The 21,910-nt window shown below is 37.8% G+C and overlaps 1 protein-coding gene across 1 annotated transcript in view; it reads left to right on the forward strand.

The window, feature by feature from the left end:
- The window catches only part of LOC107741095 (slit homolog 3 protein-like), a 196,687-nt gene extending 188,337 nt beyond the window's left edge, over positions 1 to 8,350 (forward strand). The window contains exons 32-34 of the mRNA XM_016553687.1: positions 3,436 to 3,590; positions 4,239 to 4,527; positions 6,973 to 8,350. Of these exons, the coding sequence (XP_016409173.1) occupies positions 3,436 to 3,590; positions 4,239 to 4,527; positions 6,973 to 7,216 (688 nt within the window). The 3' untranslated portion in view covers positions 7,217 to 8,350. The remainder of the gene's footprint in view (positions 1 to 3,435; positions 3,591 to 4,238; positions 4,528 to 6,972) is intronic.
- Positions 8,351 to 21,910: the final 13,560 nt, after the last annotated feature.

Below are 21,910 nucleotides of genomic sequence, written 5' to 3' on the forward strand. Positions count from 1 at the left end.
TTAATGAATGCTACAGCATACTGTAGTATTAACTATAGTGAACTTATAAACTGTAATAAACACTGTAGTATAATTTAGTTTTTACTACAGTAAACATTGTAGTATAATGTACCCTAGTTGTAGAAAACTTAGTACACGTAGGCTATTGGGTAAAGTAATTTGTTTATATTACTATAGTTGTTATATTACCACAGCAACTATAGAATTACCACAACAAATTAATTCAAGTACTTTACAAATAGTATGGTTCAAAAACACTATAGTATTTACTATAAATTACTATAGTATTTTTTTATTAAGGGGGGAAACGAACCATGAAATCGATTCAATCGAACCAAACAAGACAGGTGTGAATACACCCTAAAACTCTCTCACTCTTGTGTGAGTAGTGCGCCTTCACACTAGAGTTTAGCCCCGCTCAGAGTATACTTAGCCTCCAACTCACACACAGGCGAGTAAAATCTAAGAATTGATTAGCCATTGGCTAATGTTAGACATCATTTAGTCACCCAGAGTGAAGATTTAGTCGCATATGCCAGTGATGTACTCGCAATGTAGAGGGTTGTATTGGATTCATGTACACAGTTTATCAGTTCTAGTTTTCCTCAAGAATCAAACCAAGACCTTAACATTGCTAGTGCTATGCTCTACTGTTTGAGCTTCAGGAAAGCTACATATTCTCATCCCAAGGATGATACCTTGTTCCTTGCTACTTCAGTCCATCTGTAGAGTAAAGCTAACGTTACTTGGTTACACCCCATTATATATATCAAATGCTACATAACCTTGTTTAGCAATTCACGTTCCAGAAGGGCACAATTGACTTCACAGCTGCAGTCCGTTACTCTTAGCTCGTGTAAGCAAATGATAGTGCCGCGTAATTGAGTCTGGAAAATGTAAATATGTCTACAGCTTTTCTGATCTAGATAACGCTCCAAGATGAAGGAGCCGGTAATAGTTCCTAACTTTGTGTATGTGTCATTTATACTGCGGTTTCGCTCGAGGAAAAACAGAGTATTTTATTTTCAGCTGACAGGAAATTGACTTCCCCTCGTGTGAGAAGGGTGACATGAGGTTGCTGAAATCTTCCACGGGTTTCTGTTTGTTTTTATTGAGCTCCATAATGGGCTGCTTGAAGCTAATATGCAGGCTAGCCGCACATCAAAGACACTCCACCTTCTCAACCCCCGTTCTAAAAATATTACGGCCTCAGGATATTTTCTGTCTGTCAGAATATGAACAAAAGGCTGATAGTTGCAAGCGCTAGGCTACATCTTGATCTCTGGTGCCCCCTAGTGGTGCTAGAGCTTCACTGCATACATTTTGTCCAAATGATGACTTCTGTCCCCCATGGTGAGATTTATATTCTGATTAAGAATGTTTTCATTCTTATAATAGAATCTTCCTCTTTGTTCTATTACATTCCCACTCTCACAACCTTTTCCACAAAATACTCTTCCCATTTCCTTCCCAGCTGGTGTGTAGGCTCTCTTAATGAAAGACGGCTTTCAAAACCAGAGACAGTAAATGAAAATGTCCTTATATTATAATAAAGCCGTTCATCTATGGTGGTACTGATGTATCAAATGGACAGGCTTGAGATGTTTGGGGGCTCTCAGCCCACGGACTGTAGTGTTTGTTGCAAAAGCCTATTTTGAAACAGGAATTGAATTATGGGCCTGTAATGCAAACCACACGTGCGCCTGTGTTGAGTCTTTGTTCAGCCAAGACCTCCGTGAACCTTACCCCCCTATATCTGGGGACACTGATCTCTATCCGCACCTATGGCCTCAGCATTTCAGCAATGGAAAATAGCATTGCGAGCCAGCGCAAATACTAGCTGCCTGCCCGCAAAAATGAGCTCATTTTAATGCTATAATGCTAGCCTGTTTGTTTGCTTAATGTGTTTGTGCTGGCAATGCTCTGCTGCTGTTGTTGTTGTTGTTGTTTTTTTAGTGCATGTGAAAAAAAATAAATATATATATATATATATGTATGAAGGGTTTATTTGCAAAAGCAGATAACTCCGTTTTTAAAAAAATTGTTTATTAATATTATGTTATCATGATTTTATTGTGTTAGTTAGCTAGTATTTTTTTAGTTATTTTTTTTACCTTATCAAAATAACCCAACTGCAGTTTTATTGAGATGAATTGGAATGCACAATGAAAAAACATGATTTTTGAAAATTTGCCAAAGACAGAAAAAGAGGAAAACCTTGTTTTAAGTTGAGGTGGGGATTAAGATATACTGTACTCGCCACAATATTATTTCTCGCACCCCCTTCTCCACTCTCTCTGTTGGTCTCTGGGCTTCTTTGCCAAACCACTGTCTCTAGCTGTCTGTAACTGCTTGTGCTCTATCCAGCAATAACTACTACAATACAAAACTGGGCTTTCTGTAGCCTGAGCAGACTGCTTTCTCATAGTTCAGGGGCTACTGATAAGTTCATAACCCTAGTTCTCACCTTTAAACAAAATACAGTCCTAGAAGTCAGCAGAATCTGGGCCAAACAGGGCGCTACATGCACCGCATCGTAAGAAACTGAGGAGGAAACAGGCGAAAATCCAGCTGTGCCGGTCAGAGCACGCTCTCATAGTCTGTGAGATGTTTCGTGGAACCCGGGAACAAACGGCACTCTTCAATGGTTGAAAAATGACCGTGTGAAAGAGAATCGCTCTCAGGAGTTCACGCAGTCACAGTGCCAAACTCAGCAGGATGTGATTTGAGCGTGCTAACTCAAAGAAAGAGTGAACTCATGGCCAACACAAGCTCTCCTTTTCCCACAACATAAGCTCTCTCCGCGTCAGTGCCAAATTCACTGGAAATACACCTGACGGAGCCTAATGTGGAAACCATGGCATTTTCAGACGGCGGGGAGATATTCTGTATTGCACATTCATGGCTTTTCATTTGGGCTTTGAAAAGTTATTTTACCCCAGTGGTGACATGATACGATCAGTTAAAACAGTCACTAAGGCTAAAACAGTCGTTTTGTAGCTAGCATTTTGTGTATCCAAAATACACAAATGTAAATATTTTCACACTGCAAAATTTGACAAAATAAAAGCTTAATTGGAAATGACACAAAAATAAGGATATTTTGCTCACGAATGATATTTACACTACCATTCAAAGTTTGGTGTTAGTCAGTTATTTTAAGAAATGTTTCTTAAAGGTTTTTGTGACACTGAAGACTGGAGTAATGATGCTGAAAATTCAGCTTCGATCACAGGAATACATTTTCTTCTTTTTCTTTTCTTCTCTTTATTTGTCTCATATCATATTTAATCTCAAGTGTGCTCTTGCCTGACACTGCTTCTTTGGAAAAAAATAAATAAATAATGAAATGGTTTATTTCACACTCTTTTCAGATAATCATAATTTTAAAATACAGCAAATGTATATTTTTAGCTATCTTCTGCTTTCTTGCAGTGTGGAGTCAGTGAATGATGGTCTTTTCCACACGGTGGAGGTCCTGATCCAGAATCAGACGCTGAGTTTGGTGGTGGATAAAGGGGCACCGAAAAGCCTGGGCAAACTCCCCCGTCCTCCGGCTGTGGACCACAACACACAACTCTACATAGGCGGTAAGCATCAAAAACACCTCGTTGTTCATCAAAACCACATTTCATAGGTTTCAAAGTATTAAATATGGCTTGTTTTGAGATGCTTTCCAAGTGTTTGAATGCATAATAATTGCAACATGGGCACAGTGTTGGGAAGGTTACTTTGGAAATGTAATAGTTACCCTATTTAAAACAAGTAGTGTAACTATTTCAATTACTTTATTAAAGGAATGTAACTAATTACATTTGATTACTTTTCTAAATTTCCAACCAGTGGTTTCAAACGGCAATCATTTTGAGACATTTAAAAATAAAAATAAAGCATACATAAACCTAAATAGGAAATCGAATAAGCACGTGTCCTATTTTGTGTCCTAAACATTGCTGTCTCATATTTTAGAGCAGTCAATGCAATTTGGGAAAGAAATCAATCATATCTGTATGTGTGTGTGTGTGTGTGAAAATATTCAGATGTAACCCCCTTTGTTATCGTGAAATCATTTTCATAAGTAACTGTAATTTAATTGCACATTTTTTCTCAGTAACTGTAACAGATTACAGTTACATTTGTTTTGTAATTCAATTATGTAATTCTGTTACATGCAACTAGTTACTCGCCAACACTGCATAAGCATGTGTGCTAATATTTGCCTGTTGTTGGTATTTTAGGTGTGCCCTCTCTGATTGACACAGCAGGCCTGCGACCGGGTCCAGACCGTCCATTACAGTCCTTTAACGGCTGCATTCATGACATACGGCTCAACGGGGAACTCCAGGACCTCGGCGGTGGGCTGGCAGGGGTGGAGGGCATCTTGCCGGGCTGTCACTCCTGCGGCGTCTGTGCTCTCGGGGCCTGCAGACAGAGAGGAGAGGCAGGCGTGACCTGTGAGTGTCCCAGCGGCCACAGCGGCCCGCTGTGTGAAGAGACCAGCTCCCAGAGCCCCTGTCAGAGCAGCAGGTACAGAAAGCCGCAGGTGCACAGACACTCACAGTTAGGGCTGCGCAATAAATCAATAACGATAATTATCGCGATATAATTTGAAAACGATAAAAGGATATGAAGAGATCAAAGTTTAAACGAGCTCACTAGAGCAGACGAGTCTCGGTCACGCGAGCACTAAACAGCGCTGCACTGAGAAAAAAAAAGGATTCATTGAATTTACTAATGTTTTTTACGTTAAGTGGTTGCAATCGATTTATTTTAGCTACATTTAAATAAACAAATTTAGTTGACTAACTTTCAACATATTTTTTTAAATGTAGCTAAAATAAATTGTTTGCAACCACTTACCTTTAAAAAAAATTAGTATTTCAGTGTTTAGTATTTAGTATTTCAGTAAAATTTAGTATTTGTGACCCTGGTCCACGAAACCAGTCATAAGGGTAAATTTTTTGAAATTGAGATTTATACATCATCTGAAAGCTAATAAATAAGCCTTAAGACTGGTTTTGTGCTCCAGGGTCACATTTAGTTTTTCAGTGTGTGAGATCCAGTGTGAAGTGCTTGAATTCAGCAAACAACACAAATGACTCGGTGATTTTAAAGCCGGATGAAACAGCGCTGACAAACAGGAGAAACACTGTGCACAACAATACAGTCAGAAGCCTTTTCAATCTACAAATCGTCATCATTTACCTTGGACTTACTGCAGTATGGTATTGTGTCAGAAATGTGGGATATTCATATCAAACTTTATTATATGATTAATTTAGACATGTATTGAAGGAGTAATGGAATATAATCACAGTTTATTTGTGATTAAACTATAGCGTTGTATGTGCATTTATACTAAATTTATTTAGACTATTTATGCTCCAGGGTCACATATAGAATGGAACATAAAAACAAGATTTAAAAAAACTCTTTATATTCATAATAAATGTTTCTGGTCTTATTGTGCACAATTCATCAGTGCGTATTTTTCTAAATTTTGTAGTGAGGTTGATTTTACCCCTTGCTCTATCACCCATTCTTTTGTTATATTGTTTTAGGTATGTATATCCATTTACTAATTGTAATTTAATACGTTGCAGATCCGCATTCAAATACTTTATTGCTGTTTTGATAATCTTTTATTAAAATCTAATGTGCTCCAGGGTCACATATAGAATGGAACATAAAAACAAGATTTAAAAAAACTCTTAATTTTCATAATAAATGTTTCTGGTCTTATTGTGCACAATTCATCAGTGCGTATTTTTCTAAATTTTGTAGTGAGGTTGATTTTACCCCTTGCTCTATCACCCATTCTTTTGTTATATTGTTTTAGGTATGTATATCCATTTACTAATTGTAATTTAATACGTTGCAGATCCGCATTCAAATACTTTATTGCTGTTTTGATAATCTTTTATTAAAATCTAATAACTTACTCTGCATTTTAAATGACTTCATTGGGTGAGGAAGAATTATACAATGATATCTCAATAATATCTCAATAATATTTTGATACTGGCAATAATATCTCATTTCAATAGAGCACAACAGTAATAACCAGTCAGTCTTTCAATTTATTCATAAGATCTCCATGAGATTTCATAAAGTAAAAACACAATGTTTTATATTTATTCAAAAATACATAACCATTGCATATGCAATACAGTTCAAAATCAGTATTTTAAAAATATATATATATATATTTGTACTTTTATTTAGTAAGAATGCAGACTTTTACATTTGTTACAAAAAAATCTGTTTTTATTCCTAAAAATGTTCTATTCTTAAAAAAATAAATGCATCACAAAAAAACACTTAGCAGCACAACTGTTTTCAACATAATTAATGATAATAAGAAGAAATGTTTCTTGAGCAGCAAATATATTGCATATTAGAGTATTAGAATGATTTCTGAAGGATCACGTGACACAAGACTGGAGTAATGATGCTGAAAATTCAGCTTTGCTTCACAGGAATAAATTACATTTGAACATCTATTAAAACAGAAAACAGATATTTTAAATTGTAATATTTCACAATATTACAAGATTATCACAATATTATTACATTATTAATATTTACTACATTTTGGTGAGCATAAGAGACTTCTGTGAAAAACAACATTTTGACATTAGTGTACCTTTGATTAAAAAACCTCAGAGCTCATAGCAAATCTGTTATTAAAAATCAATTTCATTGTATCACAAATGAATGGGACTGCTTCACGCAATCAAATCCTGAGGAATAAAATTCCCTCATACAAAACGATGTTTCCACCCAAAAATGTGTTGCATTAGAGCAGTTATAAATGCACTAAAAATGCTGTCTGGTGTAATCTTTAGCTTACTGTACAGAATCCAGAAGAGTGAAGCAACACAAGTCAATATCTGACCTGAAGGTCCTTATGTTTATTAATCTCTTATTATATAAATGCTTTATCTGATGGCCTGTCCTCCATCCCCTCCTCCACGCAGAGCCGACGTGCCAAGGAGAGATGGTCCGTGAGCTGCTCAAGCGTAATATGGGTCATAAAAACTGCACCTCCACCAGTAAAATGGCTCGGTGTCCAAGCGCCTGCCGCTCGGGCCTGTGCTGCGCCCCCACCAAGAGCCGGAGACGGAAGGTCAGCTTCAGGTGCTCCGACGGATCCTCCTTTTCCGAGGAGATGGAGACCACCGTGGAGTGCGGCTGCACAAAGTGCCCATTGTAATATTAGCCAACCTTCCCCCCTCGTCCCAAACCTGAAGAAGAAGACGGAGAGGAAAAGAAAATATATTGTAAAATAAACAAAACACAAATAGAACTTATTTTTATTAAGGGATGTTTTTTTAAAGAAAGAGACTGCTTTTATGATGTTGCTTATATGAAACGTAATTTTGTATCGTCGGACAAAATCACACAGATTAACATTCCTGAAAATATACGAATGATATAAATATGTATAAATCTATATAAATGTACAACCTAACCTGAGAATTAATTCGGTCTGCGTATTGCATGTCTGTTGTGAAGTGTGAGAGCGGAGAGAAATTGTAATGGAGGAGCTGAAATGTGCCCAATCAGGCGAGGACTCTCTAGACTCTCTAACACAGGAAGCGGTGAGCCAACTTCCTGTGCTCTGGTGGCGGCAACAAATGAACTGCTTCCTAACGGACCTCAGAGAGCTCACCTGCGGATTTCAAGGACGGAGCTTCGAGTGGGATGGGCTGGTATTTTGTACTTTAGGTGTTGCTTTGCAAAGCTCATCGGCGTGGCTCTGGTTTACAAGCTGCAACTCATCGGAGGGAATTTTTTGCATGACTGCATGGAAGAGTTAAATGTGAACGGTCAGGCAGTAAAGCTATTGTAGTAACTATGATAGTTAAACGCTCTCTACCTGTTTTACCTTGTAAAGTTGAAATCCAAATGCAATCGTCGCAGGTGATGCAGGTGACCCTCTGGTGCAAAGCACTTCATACTGACGTAGAATTCCGTCATAACCGTCTTTTACTAAAATATTAAATGCAAATATATTACACCCATTACTACTGTATTGTTTCATGTGTACCCTTTTTTGTTTTTAATTTTTCAGATGTAACACTCAGTGTCTTACTCGGAGAGCCCGAGGTCTATAGATATTCCCAAGGAAAAGCTAATCAGTGTTAATGAACATTCCTCCTCGTTCTGTCTCGCCCCTGTTCACCACATACTGTTGTATAAGGTAGGAATCCCCAGTGAACGATGTAACTGAGCTTGTGCAGGAAGTGTCATGTTAGCACCTCGAATCAGAAGACTGGTTGTTATACGGTGCATTTTCTAATAATGTTTTGTTAAATATGAATTAGAGAGTGATGATTAACTTGCAGTGAATGTTGAATTAAACTTGTAATGAAATACACAGTTGGGTTTTTTGTGATTTTTTTTTTTGTTGTTTTTTGTAAGCTTTTTCAATAAGGTCTTTTTTTTTTTTTTCTTGTAAATTTGTCAAACGTACAGCAATGTTCATATGCACCTGGAACCAGTATCCAGATCAGCAAAACCCAGGGACATATTATCAGTTTTTGGTCAAAGGTGTTATGCGTGAATTTTTTTTTCCTATATTAAAATGACTTTCCCAGTTCTATATCCCAGTTTTATATTCAGAGATAATGCTGGTTTACTTCCTTAAAGAGTAAATGTGTCCCTGGACCACAAAACCAGTCATAAGGGTCAATTTATAAATAAATATGCTTTCCATTGATGTATGGTTTGTTAGGATAGGACCATATTTGGCCGAGATACAACTATTTGAAAATCTGGAATCAATGCTGTTTTTCTTTTTTTTCCATAATATTTCTCTATTTTTCATTAAGTAATCTGACATTTCAATGTCAGATTTCAGATCACCAATTATGAACAGTAATTATGTGTATACTGTATATTTGTTCCTATATCCAGTAATATAATAATTGTATAATTTTCAAATTAAAATTGTATTTGTCACATACATAACCATACCATACATAGTATGACATGCAGTGAAAGGCTTTTTTATGACCACTCCGTTACAAAAAAATAAAAAAGAAGAAGGGTATAAACTAGAACGTACAGATAGACGAATATCAACATATATTTATGGATTATTATAAATGGATTATATTATTATATACGGATTGTATTAGATTCATGGATTTATATTTTTTATTATATTAATGGAGGCTCAATTCTGGCCTGAAATCAGCCCAATGATAGCAAAATGATGTCATGAGTTGTGTTTTTCTTATTTCCCATTATATGTATTTGGGTATCTCTGGAATGTTTTTGCGTACTACAACTGCCGTTTAGATGAATGTGAATGCTAACAGATAGCTTTTTAGCCCTTAAGGCACACAGACAGCTTTAATCTTTAAAAAAAAAAAAAAAAAGTTGCAAAATGGTGTTTTTGAAGTGTTTCTTGTTTCTTAATAGAACCATTTTTTCTTAGTGTGAAGAACATTTTATTAATCTGAAGAAGATTTTTCCACTGCAAAGAATGCTTTGTTTAATGGAAAGGTTCTATGGATGTTCTTCATGGATCCATACAGTAGATTAGATGCTAATGAAGAAGGTTTGTTGTTAAGAGTGTGTGTGTGTGTGTGTGTGTACTGGTTTATATATCCTGGTGGGGACTTAAACCTTAATACACACAGACTCATGGGGACTCGTGTCATGGTGGGGACCTAAATTGTGGTCCCCACGGGTACAAAAGCTTATAAATCATACAGAATGAAGTTTTTTGAAAATCTAAAAATGCAGAAAGTTTCCTGTGAGGGGTAGGTTTAGGGGTAGGGTTGGTGTAGGACAATAGAATATACAGTCTGTACAGTAGAAAAACCATTACACCTATGGAGAGTCCCCACAAGGATAGCTGACCAGACTGTGTGTGTGTGTGTGTGTGTGTGTGAGTGAGAAGAGAAGGTGTATTTAAGAGTTTTGTCCCCTAGATGGAGGTATACAGCAATTTGCTGTGAGTCTGAATGTCTCTCGCAGGCATTGAGGGGGTTAGTGCCAGGATAAAGTTGATAATTTTGGTTAAGATGAGGATGATTTCTCCTTCACTAATCAGGACACAAAGGAAAACTCTTACTACAGCCGTGTTCTTGACCCACAACAGGCAGATTGTTCCATAGGGCTGTTTTATTTCCAATTAGTCAGTGAACTCTGATATTTTTGTTGAACTTTGATATGTTTTTCCCGCTGTGTAGACCACAAAACCTGTGTGACCTGTTGTCTTTGAATAACTGGATCCTGATCCTTTTTCCCTTAAGGGTGCACTCAGTAAGTTTTTGCTCACTCTTACTTGCCCCAGTGGTTTTGCACTTTATATTATATTGATATGGATGCATTAAGTTTCAGATCTCATAGTACATTACACGACAGTTAGTAGCCTACCATTTCTCAAATCTGGTCAGAACAGCCTTCCATATTCTTACTATTTCTGCATTTACAGAAATGGCAGAAATAGTGAAAAATACCATGGTATGCTATTCTGAATTCAGCTATACAGTCCAAAAGCACTGGGTCATTTCACCGTTTATATCACACTGTTGTGTTTGTTCATTCCAGACAGACTGTCAGTCTGTGCTTTAGTGGTGGGGATTTTTCAGTGAGTCTTTCTGCAGGTTACAACATTATGCCAGTAGGTGGCGACAAGCGATTACATTCATCAGTGAACCGTTCAGTTGAATCTTCGCAACACTGATTCATTCAGGACATAGAACTAGCTACAGTGGTGGGCAAAATTATTAGAACACTAGTATTTTCACTAGCTTAAAAACTGTTTTAAGTCAGTTATTTCTATCTTTTGCTGTAGTGTGTCTGTATAAATATCAGTTTACATTTCCAAACATTCATTTTGCCATTAATTGTAATAATCCAGTGAGATTTTTGTCTGAGTGCTCCACACAGAGAGCTGATCTGATCATCATCAGTCTGTCTGGAATGACATGAAGAAACAGAACAAACTCAGACAGACTTAATACGGAGCCCCGCACATGACATGCAAGTCAAATAAATTGTGCGCACGATTTACTAATTCGTTCCCTCGATGTACTAAAACGTGCACACGATTACTAATTTGTTCCCTCGATTTTCTAAATCGTGTGCACAATTTACTAATTCGTTCTCTCGATTTATAAATCATGTGCACGATTTAGCAAATCGAGGGAATGAATTAGTAAATCATGCGCACAATTTATAAATCAAGGAAACGAAATAGTAAATCGTGCGCACGATTTAGCCTACTATTTTTTTCCTACATGCCATGTGTGGGGCTCCGTACTTGAAGCATCTTGGAGACTTTGCCACAGTTCTTCTGGATTGTTTTTTTTTTTTTGCAACTTTGGAGCCCCCTACAGTTATGTGAGTGAAATTCACTGTCGTAAATATACTCTCATCATTCGGTGGATGGCTGTACACGTGCATTTGTTGACAATCTAAATGCTTTCAAAAGCCAAGAGGAACCATGTCAACCAATAAGGTGAGATATTACAACCACAACAAAAAAGAATAACATGGGAATGACAGAAAACTTTACTTTTGATTAAATACTGCTTAGGTATTTATTTGTCTGCTACTGAATGTGAATCCAATGTTGGCAACACGATAGGCCACACACTGCACATAGGCTAATATACATTTGACAGACTTTGACAAGCTACAAACAGAAGCCTTATTAGAAGTGTACAATCAGAATGATTTTGAATCTGATAAAAAAAAACTTACATTGTAACGCATTGTAACTACTGTTGTGCTCCGTGATGATTCTGCTTAGACATCGTTTAGAACTATTTTCATTGGAACCGGGGAGCAAAAAATACACAAACTGACAATAGAGTGTATAATATCATGCAAGTTATTCAATACTGACTTCTCGTTATTGTATACAGCAATATCACACTCACATCGGCCTGAATATTAGCACAGCTGTGATTACCTGCGTCTGAGCAACAGAAGTCTTGCTTGTGTTGTGTGATATTGCTCAAATAAAACTGACGTTTTGTGGTTTAGTTCAAACAGATTAATTTATACTGTACTGCTTGCTTGTTTGGACATTTTTTTTTTCTGTTCATACTCTTGAAAAAAAACAGCATCTGCTGGTTAGGTATGTTTTGAAGCATGGCTGCTGGTTTAAGCTGCTCATGAGCTGGTTTAAGCTGGTCCTGAGCTGGAGCTAGTTGCTTAGGACCAGCTCAAACCAGCAGCCATACTTCAAAATATACCTAACCAGCATATGTTGTTTTTTTCAACAGGGTAATTATTTGATTTTGCGACCTTCTTTTTACATGCCAATTGGCTAGAGTCTTCGTAAAATGTGAGCATATTATACATTTATTTCTCATACGTAGGCTACAGACCCAATGACATACTTTGTTTTTTCCTGCCTTCCCATATTGTAGCAAGACATTGGGACAGGACATATTGAAGGGCTCGCTCTTTTTTTTTAAGTAGCCAATAACTTTAGCTAGGTCACTTTTCTATTTGCTGTTGCTTGTAGAAAGTGGCTGGTGTCAAGTGGAGGGTTAGGCTCATATCTAAAATGACAAATTAAATCAATGCGAAGTAATCAATCAGTATTTTTAGACTGTTTCCCAGAAAAGACAGGCTATAAATTTTAAATATGCATAATGTGAATTTTGTCCATTTTTGCAGCACACTATAGATGACCTCAAAGCTAACAGACATGGAATAAAAGCCACCAACTCCAATTTCGATTTCATGGGATCTTAGGGCTTCTGAAAATGTGAAGACTTGAAGACACTTGGTGCAGCGCTGGGGGATTCGCAGTTAAAGTGAAGGTCAGGACGACCTGCTAGCTCTATTATCTCTCTTAGTAATCCACATGAAAAGAGAGATTTTAATAGCATTCAGATTAAATGGCAAGCGTCCCAGATTACCGGGACAATGGCGCAGTAATGCCCAGCTGCACCGGGTTTGCAGCGTGATACATCCACTTGTTTATTGAAGGGGCTAATCTCTCCATAAGTCTAGTCCTCGTGAGAATCTGTGTTTACAAAAGGATGGATCTGTGCCTCTTTCATGCCATTCAAATCCTTTCAAGTGCTCAGTCATTATGTTCAGTAGCTTGCCTCTTAACCCTGGTTCCCTAACATGTGGCTCTTCCTCCTACAAGAGAAGATGGAGAGGTAAAACTGCAGGGGCATGTCAAGTTATTGAGGCACTATAATACTTGCGATTCCTCAGAATTAGCCACACATTGTGGTTATGTGAGAAAGGGCTCCTGAGGAAGAAGACGGGAGGAAATTGCCACAGAATTTAAACACAGATGCAGGAAATGAATGGAAATACTTCAAGGATTAGTTCAGCCAAAAATGACAATCCTGTCATCATTTACTCACTCTCATATCCTTTCAGACCTGTATGACTTTCTCTTTTCTGTGGAATAGGTTCATTGAATAGATTCAACTCTAACAGATATTAGTTTATTTTGAACTCCATGACCTTGCCAAGGATAGCAAGGGTGGATTTCAAAAATTTGAGTGAATGATGGATTAAATTTGGGTTTGTGTTTCATATAAAACTATTGTATAGCTTTGGAAGACTTGAAATACAGTGCACAATCCTATGGATTACTTTTCTGATACTTCCAAGGTGTTTTTGTGAGCTTTTGAAGTCTTAAAAGAGTGACAGGTACATTCATAATGTCTTTTTTCTCCTTTTGTGTTTTCCACAGAATAATGTAAGACATAAAGGCATAGAACGCCATTAGAGTGAAAAACAGTTTGTTTGTTTTTCACCTTTAAAATGCATCCAGAAATTCCTGTCTATTTTATTTCTGGTACTCCATTCACAAGTTGGATTTTTGAGTTATATTTCAAATCAATGGCATGTCTCCAGCAGTTTTCCGATAGGGCATTCATAAGGATTATGATTCATAAGGAGATGGTATCTTGACAGTATTGGATGTGATAGTGAAATATGGCATTGACAGAGAGCGTGACACTGTGTGAAAGAAAGTTCCCACCACACAGCTGGTTATAATCAGGCTGAGATAGCAAACAGATGGTACCCAACTGGCAGGGCAGCCGCACACCAGAACCTTGTGCAATATGTCAAAAAGAACATATTTGAGACACAAGCATTTTTGTACCTATTGCTTTATTTTGACAGGAACTTTGTGCATCAGGAAATGTATCATTCTTGTCCAGCATTATTGTGTCATTCCGTGTCAGCTCAACCAGAAGTCCCCATCTCAAATTTTTGATTTTGTTATTTTATTTTATTTATTTATTCTTTTTTTTTTCTTTTTTTTGGGGTGAAAGAAATACCTAAATGAAGAAAGCCAAAATATTAAATGTCATCATTCAGAAAGATAGCAGGATTATTATGTTATTTTTACACAGAGATTTGTAGGTCTATTAGTAAAATCTGTTGACATTATCAATCTTTGTTGCATTACTTGCCAATGACGATCATTCAAAAATGTGGAAAAGCACTTTTATTTCTAGTTTTTTCTCCAAAGTTTGCATTGCATCCAAAAGTGCATTTTCATCCAAAATTGCACTCAAGAAATATTAAAGATATCTTAATGCCCTTTTAGATATTAGGTCTTAACAAACGTTCCTTATATGGCATCTTCATTTTTAAGGCCCTGTATGGTTTATTTCCAGAGGTATGCTTGTGGGAGACGATGCCTTTGGCAAACACAGCCCAGAACATCTTAGCATCAGTGGCGGTGAGTTTTCAATTGGTAAGCACTCATTTCTTTAGAAAACATCAAAATCTAGTTTACTATTTTACTATTTGTTTTTTTTTTAGTTTTTTGTGAAGCATGTTGTCGAATCTCTAATTAAAATTCAATTTAGTCAATAGAACTATAAATGTAGTGTTTACTCATGTCTGTTTCTAAGAAGAATTTTGTTTTGGAAAAAATGCCCACACCTCAAGGTCCTGCGACAGCTTGACTGCATGACTTGCATGTTTTCAGGCTGCTTGTGGTTTCATTTAAGACCACCTCTGAGGACACTTATTTCATTACTGGTGTTAATGAGCAAAACATGAAAGTGAGCCGCAAAGTCTCAGAACAAATGTAGTCTGTTTTGCTAAGGACACCTTTTCTTTTTTATATATATTTTTTTTAATAGAAAATGCAACTATAAGACTTAAATGATTGTTTTGAGCATGTAAAAAAAAAAAAAAAAGCTAAATATGGATAATGCAGATTGACAAAACCAGGATAGAAAACTCTTGGATGAGATTAATTTTTCCTTTAGCAGTCAGTGGCTGGTTGTTCAGTGGTCATCTGAGATGTTTGGTATTTGAGTGTTTCTTGGAGAGTGACGGTGGAGGGGTGGCAGCCTGGCCTGGCATGGGGCCGAGACTAACTGCTGCTCTGCCCTCAGATCACTGACAGCTGTCCGCTTTCCAGTCCGATAATTCCTTCCAGCATGGGATGGAAATCCAGCTAATGTGGGCCGAGCTGCCCTCTCTCCCCAGCAGACTTTCAATCAGCATCTAAAACATGCTGTCTGCAAGTTTACCTGGACTATTGCAGAGCTAAACAAGTCAGTTAGGGTCATTTAAACTCTTTAGCTATTAACTCTTTCTCCACCATTGACGGAATTTTCCGTCTTTCCATGCATAAACAGCATATAAATCAAAACTGCCCAACATTAGCGAATGAAATGTCGACCAAGGAAGTAGTTAGGACTGAGAAGCTTTGATGTGTTGATGAACTTGATCGACTCCTTGTATGTTTTGATCATCGTTCTGAATTCCATCCAGACGTAGTCTTTGAAATACATTTTTTTTTTAAATGTGATTTGTCCCAGCTTTTTGTTCAAAATGTAGCTTTTTTTTTAGGAAACGTGATACAAAAATCAATGCATGAAGCTAGAATAAAACTTTTTGTTTGTTTGTTTAAAAGCAGAGGCCCTGTTCTTTCTTTTGACACGTTTTAAGTTTAGATATTCATACAAAAATAACAAAATACAAAATGACAAAATATTTTGGGGGCCATAAATGTTTTCTGAAAATGATCAAAAATGCTGGAGGTGCTGGCGGAGAAAGAGTTAACAGCCGATCTGCTTAACAAGTGAGTGGCTTAATTAGATTACTCCCATTATAATCAGTCAAGCTATATATACGTATTTATACATATAATTTTATACAGTATTTCAATTGTTCTTTCTATCAACCAAGGGGGTCCATGGCCTCAATAAGTCTAAAGACCCCTGTTGTAGACAACCTTAGGAGCTTTGTACTGAAGCGACTGAGTGGTCCTGATGGACATGGACATAAAGTGGCCTCAAAGTTTTCTAATTGTATCAGCCGAGTGAGACTGAGCCTTCCCAGCGGGCTTAAACTCACCTGCCTGCAGACAGTTTGCTGTGAAGCCACCTAATCACGTCCCAACAGACAACCATCTGCCCATTTCTGCTCTTCAGTCACCCACCCACCCGCTGCCCGTCAATCTCACAGTCCAGCACACAACGCCTGGGCATCTCGGTACCATGCAAGCTTCATTTATCTGCAGATTTGGGTCTGGGAAGAGGCAACGTCCTTGACTGTAAAGTAAACATGTCGGCAGAAAGTACTTTTCAACAGTCTGATTGTGTTGGACAACAGCACTTTTTTCTGGGGCAATTCATCATTCATTCACAGCTCCCTGTCAGAGATGAAACACTTGAGTTGGTGTTCAAAGGCGCTGAGAGGTCATGGGGAGAGTGCTTTGTTAAAGGAGGAAATTCCACAGTGATATAATAGACAATTAGAGCATGTGGTCTATGGGGTCTTTTGATGCAACTGCAAACAGCCAGTCCTTCTCACAACCTGTAATGAACTAAGGAAAAAAAGCACCAGCAAGTCTGGGCAATTTCTGTCTAAGTCCTTTCTTCTGTGCACACCAGTCACAACATTAGTTTTTTTTTCTCAAGATACGTTGGGCTGAATGAATTTGTCTGAAGAGCTTGACAATTCACAGATGGATGCGTCATTCTCAGGAAACATTTTTATTTGTTTGCTATGTGTCTGTTGCTAATGATGTATTAGTCACTGTATAGATTAAACCACTTTAGTGCATAATGCAGTTCTATAATATAACAGTCTTTATTTCTGTTGCAGTCTTTAGCAATGCTTGCCTTTGCTTTTCTATTGGTATTGTAAAGCTCAGTAGTTATGAGTTAAAATCCTAGTGATCTTTTAAACAAAAAACTAAGCCTAATAAAACTTACTCTACATATTGTCCAATGATTTGCACTGACACAAAGCCCTTGACAATTTAATTCTGAAACATACTCAATCTAAGAAGTTGGCCCTAATCATGCCTTGAAACAGAAATGTCACACGTTATTAATATTTTTTGTGCATTTATTATTATTATGATTATTATGATTATTATGATTATTATGGTTTAGGTGGTTGGTGTAGGGCAATAGCACATACAGTTTGTAAAGTATAAAAACCATTACGCCTATGGAATGTCCCCAGAATTCACAAAAACAAACGTGTGTGTGTGTGTGTGTGTGTGTGTGTGTGTGTGTGTATGTGTGTTTAATTAACTTAAGAAACAGAAACTGATCAATACTGGAATATTACATTATTAAATCTAGACTAATTGAATTCAACTCGTGTAGAATTCCAAATGTACTATGATGCACAATATACACATGCCAATTTATTGGTATTCATCAATATTGGAAATTTTATTGTGCATGAATAAACATTTTTTCTTTTACATTTAGATTTTACCTTATTTCAATCATGAATATTTTAAAAACACTATTGTGATCTTTAGCTAAATGAATATCAATTTTCATACTGTAAATTATATTGTTGTGTTGCCTGAATATACTTGAAGCATTCAAATAGGCTTAATATTTTATTTTGAACTTATTTATACAAAATAAGGTGAATACATCAGCTATTTATCGACTATCAGACATAACATGAAAATACTGAAATAATGTGGTGCTTTAGGGTTACTTTAGTGCTTTAGTAACTTCTTTCCAAGAGCTGCCACCTTGCCAACAAGATCATTCTCTCTTTTGAAACTCGTTTGTTGCTTGACCTACATTGCAGTATGGTCACAGCACAATTCAAAACAGACATATTTCAAGGCAGCGTGTACCTGTGAGGCTTTAAAATCTAAGTCCAAATCTAGAAACTCATTCATACAATGCCAACAAGCAGACCCATCGATCAACATTAGGTGCTCATACGTCACCACAACACCGGTCTGTTCGTACCCACAGACACATATTCCCAACAGGCTGATGATGAGTCCTAATGCCAGATTATTGCTTGCTGACAGAAAAACAGCTCCCTTGTCTTTCATTAGCTCTATTCATTGTCTAGTTGTGAGTGAAAGATGTGCATAAATTACATGCTTAAAGGTGCTGTCATTTTTTGACTCTATTAAAGCATAAAATACCATAATATGTTTGCAGATATTTAGAAAACATGGGAAGTTCACATGATTGTTTCTGCAAAAAACAATGCTACAACCAGTTATTCTACTTTGAAATGTGTGTTCCGTGCCAGAATGTCTGTTTTTTGTTTTTGTGTGACTCCGCCCACTGCAAGTTTAGCCAATAATATTTCCACACCTCGGGTTGCCAGTTGGTGGAAAACACAGTGTATTTGCATGGGTCAGTGATTGCAGATTCTACCCGACCTTGGTATCCATCTAAAAAGCTATATAACCAGAGGAATATTAAAATGGCGATAAATCAAGTCGTCGCCTTCCATTTTTAATTGCGCTCGTTCCTGTTGCTTATCCTCAATCTGGCAACCCGTGTGAGGAGGGGGCGGGTGAAACAACTCTCTGCAATATTTTGAATTTGGACTGCAGTACCAATTTCAACCGCTAGCTGTCAATATTACATACTGCACCTTTAATTGTAAATATTCAAATTCTTTGAAAGCTGCACAGGTGATGGTTTTAACATCATGGAGACATGGTGTTAAAGTCATGGAGTGTTACATGACTCACGGCATAAAGCATCCAGGCGTAATTACAGGAGTTCTGGTTCTCGATTATATGTCTTAATGACAACTGCACGGTGGAGATCTGGCCCATTCCCATCAATATCTCCACAGTTCACCACTCATGGGTGTCAGCAGGCAATTCTAGAGGATTTTATGACTTTTGACTATAATTGAAGTTCTAATATTGCTCCCACAGTCCCTCTCCATCATACCTCTTCCTGTCATCATCCTCTTCTCTGTCTCTTTTCATTCATCACGCATTGTTTTTTCCAACTGCCTCGTCCAAAGGATTTTACCTCGGTCTTTTGTCTTGGACATGTTGTACAGAACAGTGTGAGAACCCGTTTTTCTGCTTAAAACTGAATTTCAGAAACATCTTTGTGTCTCGTTTCCTCTAATGAGGGTTCTTCAACCCTTCGTGACCTTTTACTGACATTTTCATCTCAACTGAGCCGTGGGGTGCTGGCTGTCAGCGTTAGGAGGAGATCTGATGCTGTGTGAGAGTCAGGTAACAGGTACGACCCTTCCTCAAGGACACATTGCCCTCTCTTTGTGCATGACCTCTAGGTACATGCCCCTTCACTGATTATCTGTTAGCGCTGATTGATCCTCTAATACTTCAGCTGGCTGTCTGCCTTCCGTCCAGCTGCTCTCACAGAGCGAGGAAAGAGGTTGTCACAGCTCATTGTAGGGAAATAAAAGACATTTTTTCTCGGTGGAGAAGCAGAATTGCTCACACACTTCCTTGATTATCACTTTCACTGGAAGCTAAACTTTTTAAGTTCAGGCATTTTTCTTCAGGACACATCAAAATACTGAACACCCCTGTTGAAAAAACCAGCATGTGCTGGTTAGGTATGTTTTGAAGCATGGCTGCTGGTTTAAGCTGGTCATGTGCTGGTCATGAGCTGGCTTAAGCTGGTCATGTGCTGGTCCTGAGCAGGAGCTAGTTGTTTAGGACCAGCTCATGACCAGCTAAGGACCAGTTTAAACCAGCTCAAACCAGCAGCCATGCTTCAAAACATACCTAACCAGCATATGCTGTTTTTTTCAACAGGGACAGTATTATGTGACCAAGAAAATAATTAAATTGAGCTATTTTTGTTGTATTTATACATTACGCTTTTATGCTTTCTCACTTTTTCAGCTTTAGTATAGTGTATATGTGGTGGTTATAAAGAAAAAAAGAAATGGAGTAAAGTAAAAAGGGATAAATCATATTAAATGTAGTAGCATTGCTGTTTGAGTATAAATAAGATTACAAATGTTAAAAGGTTACAAAGCTCAAAGTCCACTCTTAAAGGAGATATTCTCTTTAACAGAAAACACTTTCAAGAAGCTTGTTTAAACTATAGCATTCCTCTTCCGGATATTGTGAATTCACAGTAGCTGTTTCCATTACCCTTCAAATTGCGCAAATAGAAATTGCGAATCGAAAATACACCCAATGGAAACGCAATTTCGCAAAAACTCCAATATATCGCAAAAGAGGTTTTACTCTCACATGAGGTGCTTTTTCAGGCAATTCGAAAAAGGAATATTTTGCTGAACTGCAATGGAAACAGTTTTTTCGCATTTACAGGTCACATAGCATACGTAAAAATCACTTGATCATTTTTTTATGTAATATAACCTCCAAGAAACATTTCATACGTGGCCACTCTAAAGTATAAGGGGGATTATTGCTTGGATGACCCCTTACACTGCATTACGGCTCCGACACAGCCACCAGAGCTGATCGCGGCCACTATAGTCAATGCTTGTGTTTATACCAGCCGTCCCACAGCACGTTTCAGAAGCGACTTTTATCTAAAGATTCACGCCTACGTCTCCTTTGATTAAAAATAATGGCTAGTGCAGGGTCTGTAATATACGTAAACCTAACAACATCCATCGCATAACAACATCGGTTAATGGAAACTGCATAATTTTGCAATCGTTTTTTTTTTTTTTTGACATTTCTATCACGACAAGGGGTTTTAGAGGAACTCTGAAAGTAAGCTGCAAAATGCTCAAGTGGATACTAACCAGCCATTTACATGGCTGCGTATGAAAAATAAGCTTTTTAAACGCTATTCGACCATAAGAAACAACATTTATGAGACCGTTGTTGTCAGATTTCACTGGTGATTTCCGATATTAAATTTAATTGTAAGCTTGGTGAATAGCTTTAGAGAATTTGATGTTTCCCCATTCAAAGAGATAGGAGCTGTACTTGCATGACTGAAATAGCTGCCTGAGAGGTGTTTCAAAGATGTGTGCCAGCAAGTGAAAAGACTTGTCTTAATGGGGGCATATGATGCGATTTCAATTGATCCTTTCTCTTTGAAGTGTTACAAGCTCTTGGTGCATAAAGAAGATCTGTAAAGTTGCAAAGACTAAAGTCTCAAATCCAAAGAGATATTCTTTATAAAAGTTAAGAGTCAGCAATGCATATCTACACACATATCTACATCACTATGTGGGAAGATTTGAATAACGCCGCCCAAATGTTCACGCAAAGAAAGAAGGAGTAACTTTTATTCTCGATGTAGTTTTGTTGTTTCCGCCGCCATGTCGTAAAGACGCTGTGTGCTTCGTTGTGAAAGCGAAACTACTTTGTTTGGTCTTCCAAAAGAGGACGATATCCGCTTCGTCATGCCTAGAGCTGATCTGTGATGGTCGCTGAGGAAATACATCAACTGCACGCTGTGGATCGCCGGATCGGCTTTCACCGAGGACAAAGCGGAGTCCAGCCCGGAGTCGTCACATGGCCTTCCGGACGCTCCTTCGTCGAAAAACCGCTCCGTTCTCAAGCCCGCCGCCTCTGCTCACTCTAGCCCGGCCTCAGCTCACGCTAAGCCAGGGCTTCCGCTCACGCTAGCCCGGCCTCAGCTCACTCTAGCCCGGCCTCAGCTCACTCTAGCCCGGCCTCAGCTCACTCTAGCCCGGCCTCAGCTCACTCTAGCCCGGCCTCAGC

The sequence above is a fragment of the Sinocyclocheilus rhinocerous genome, unplaced genomic scaffold (assembly GCF_001515625.1).
Source record: "Sinocyclocheilus rhinocerous isolate Xijiao unplaced genomic scaffold, SAMN03320098_v1.1 scaffold44, whole genome shotgun sequence".
NCBI classification, from domain to species: Eukaryota; Metazoa; Chordata; class Actinopteri; order Cypriniformes; family Cyprinidae; genus Sinocyclocheilus; species Sinocyclocheilus rhinocerous.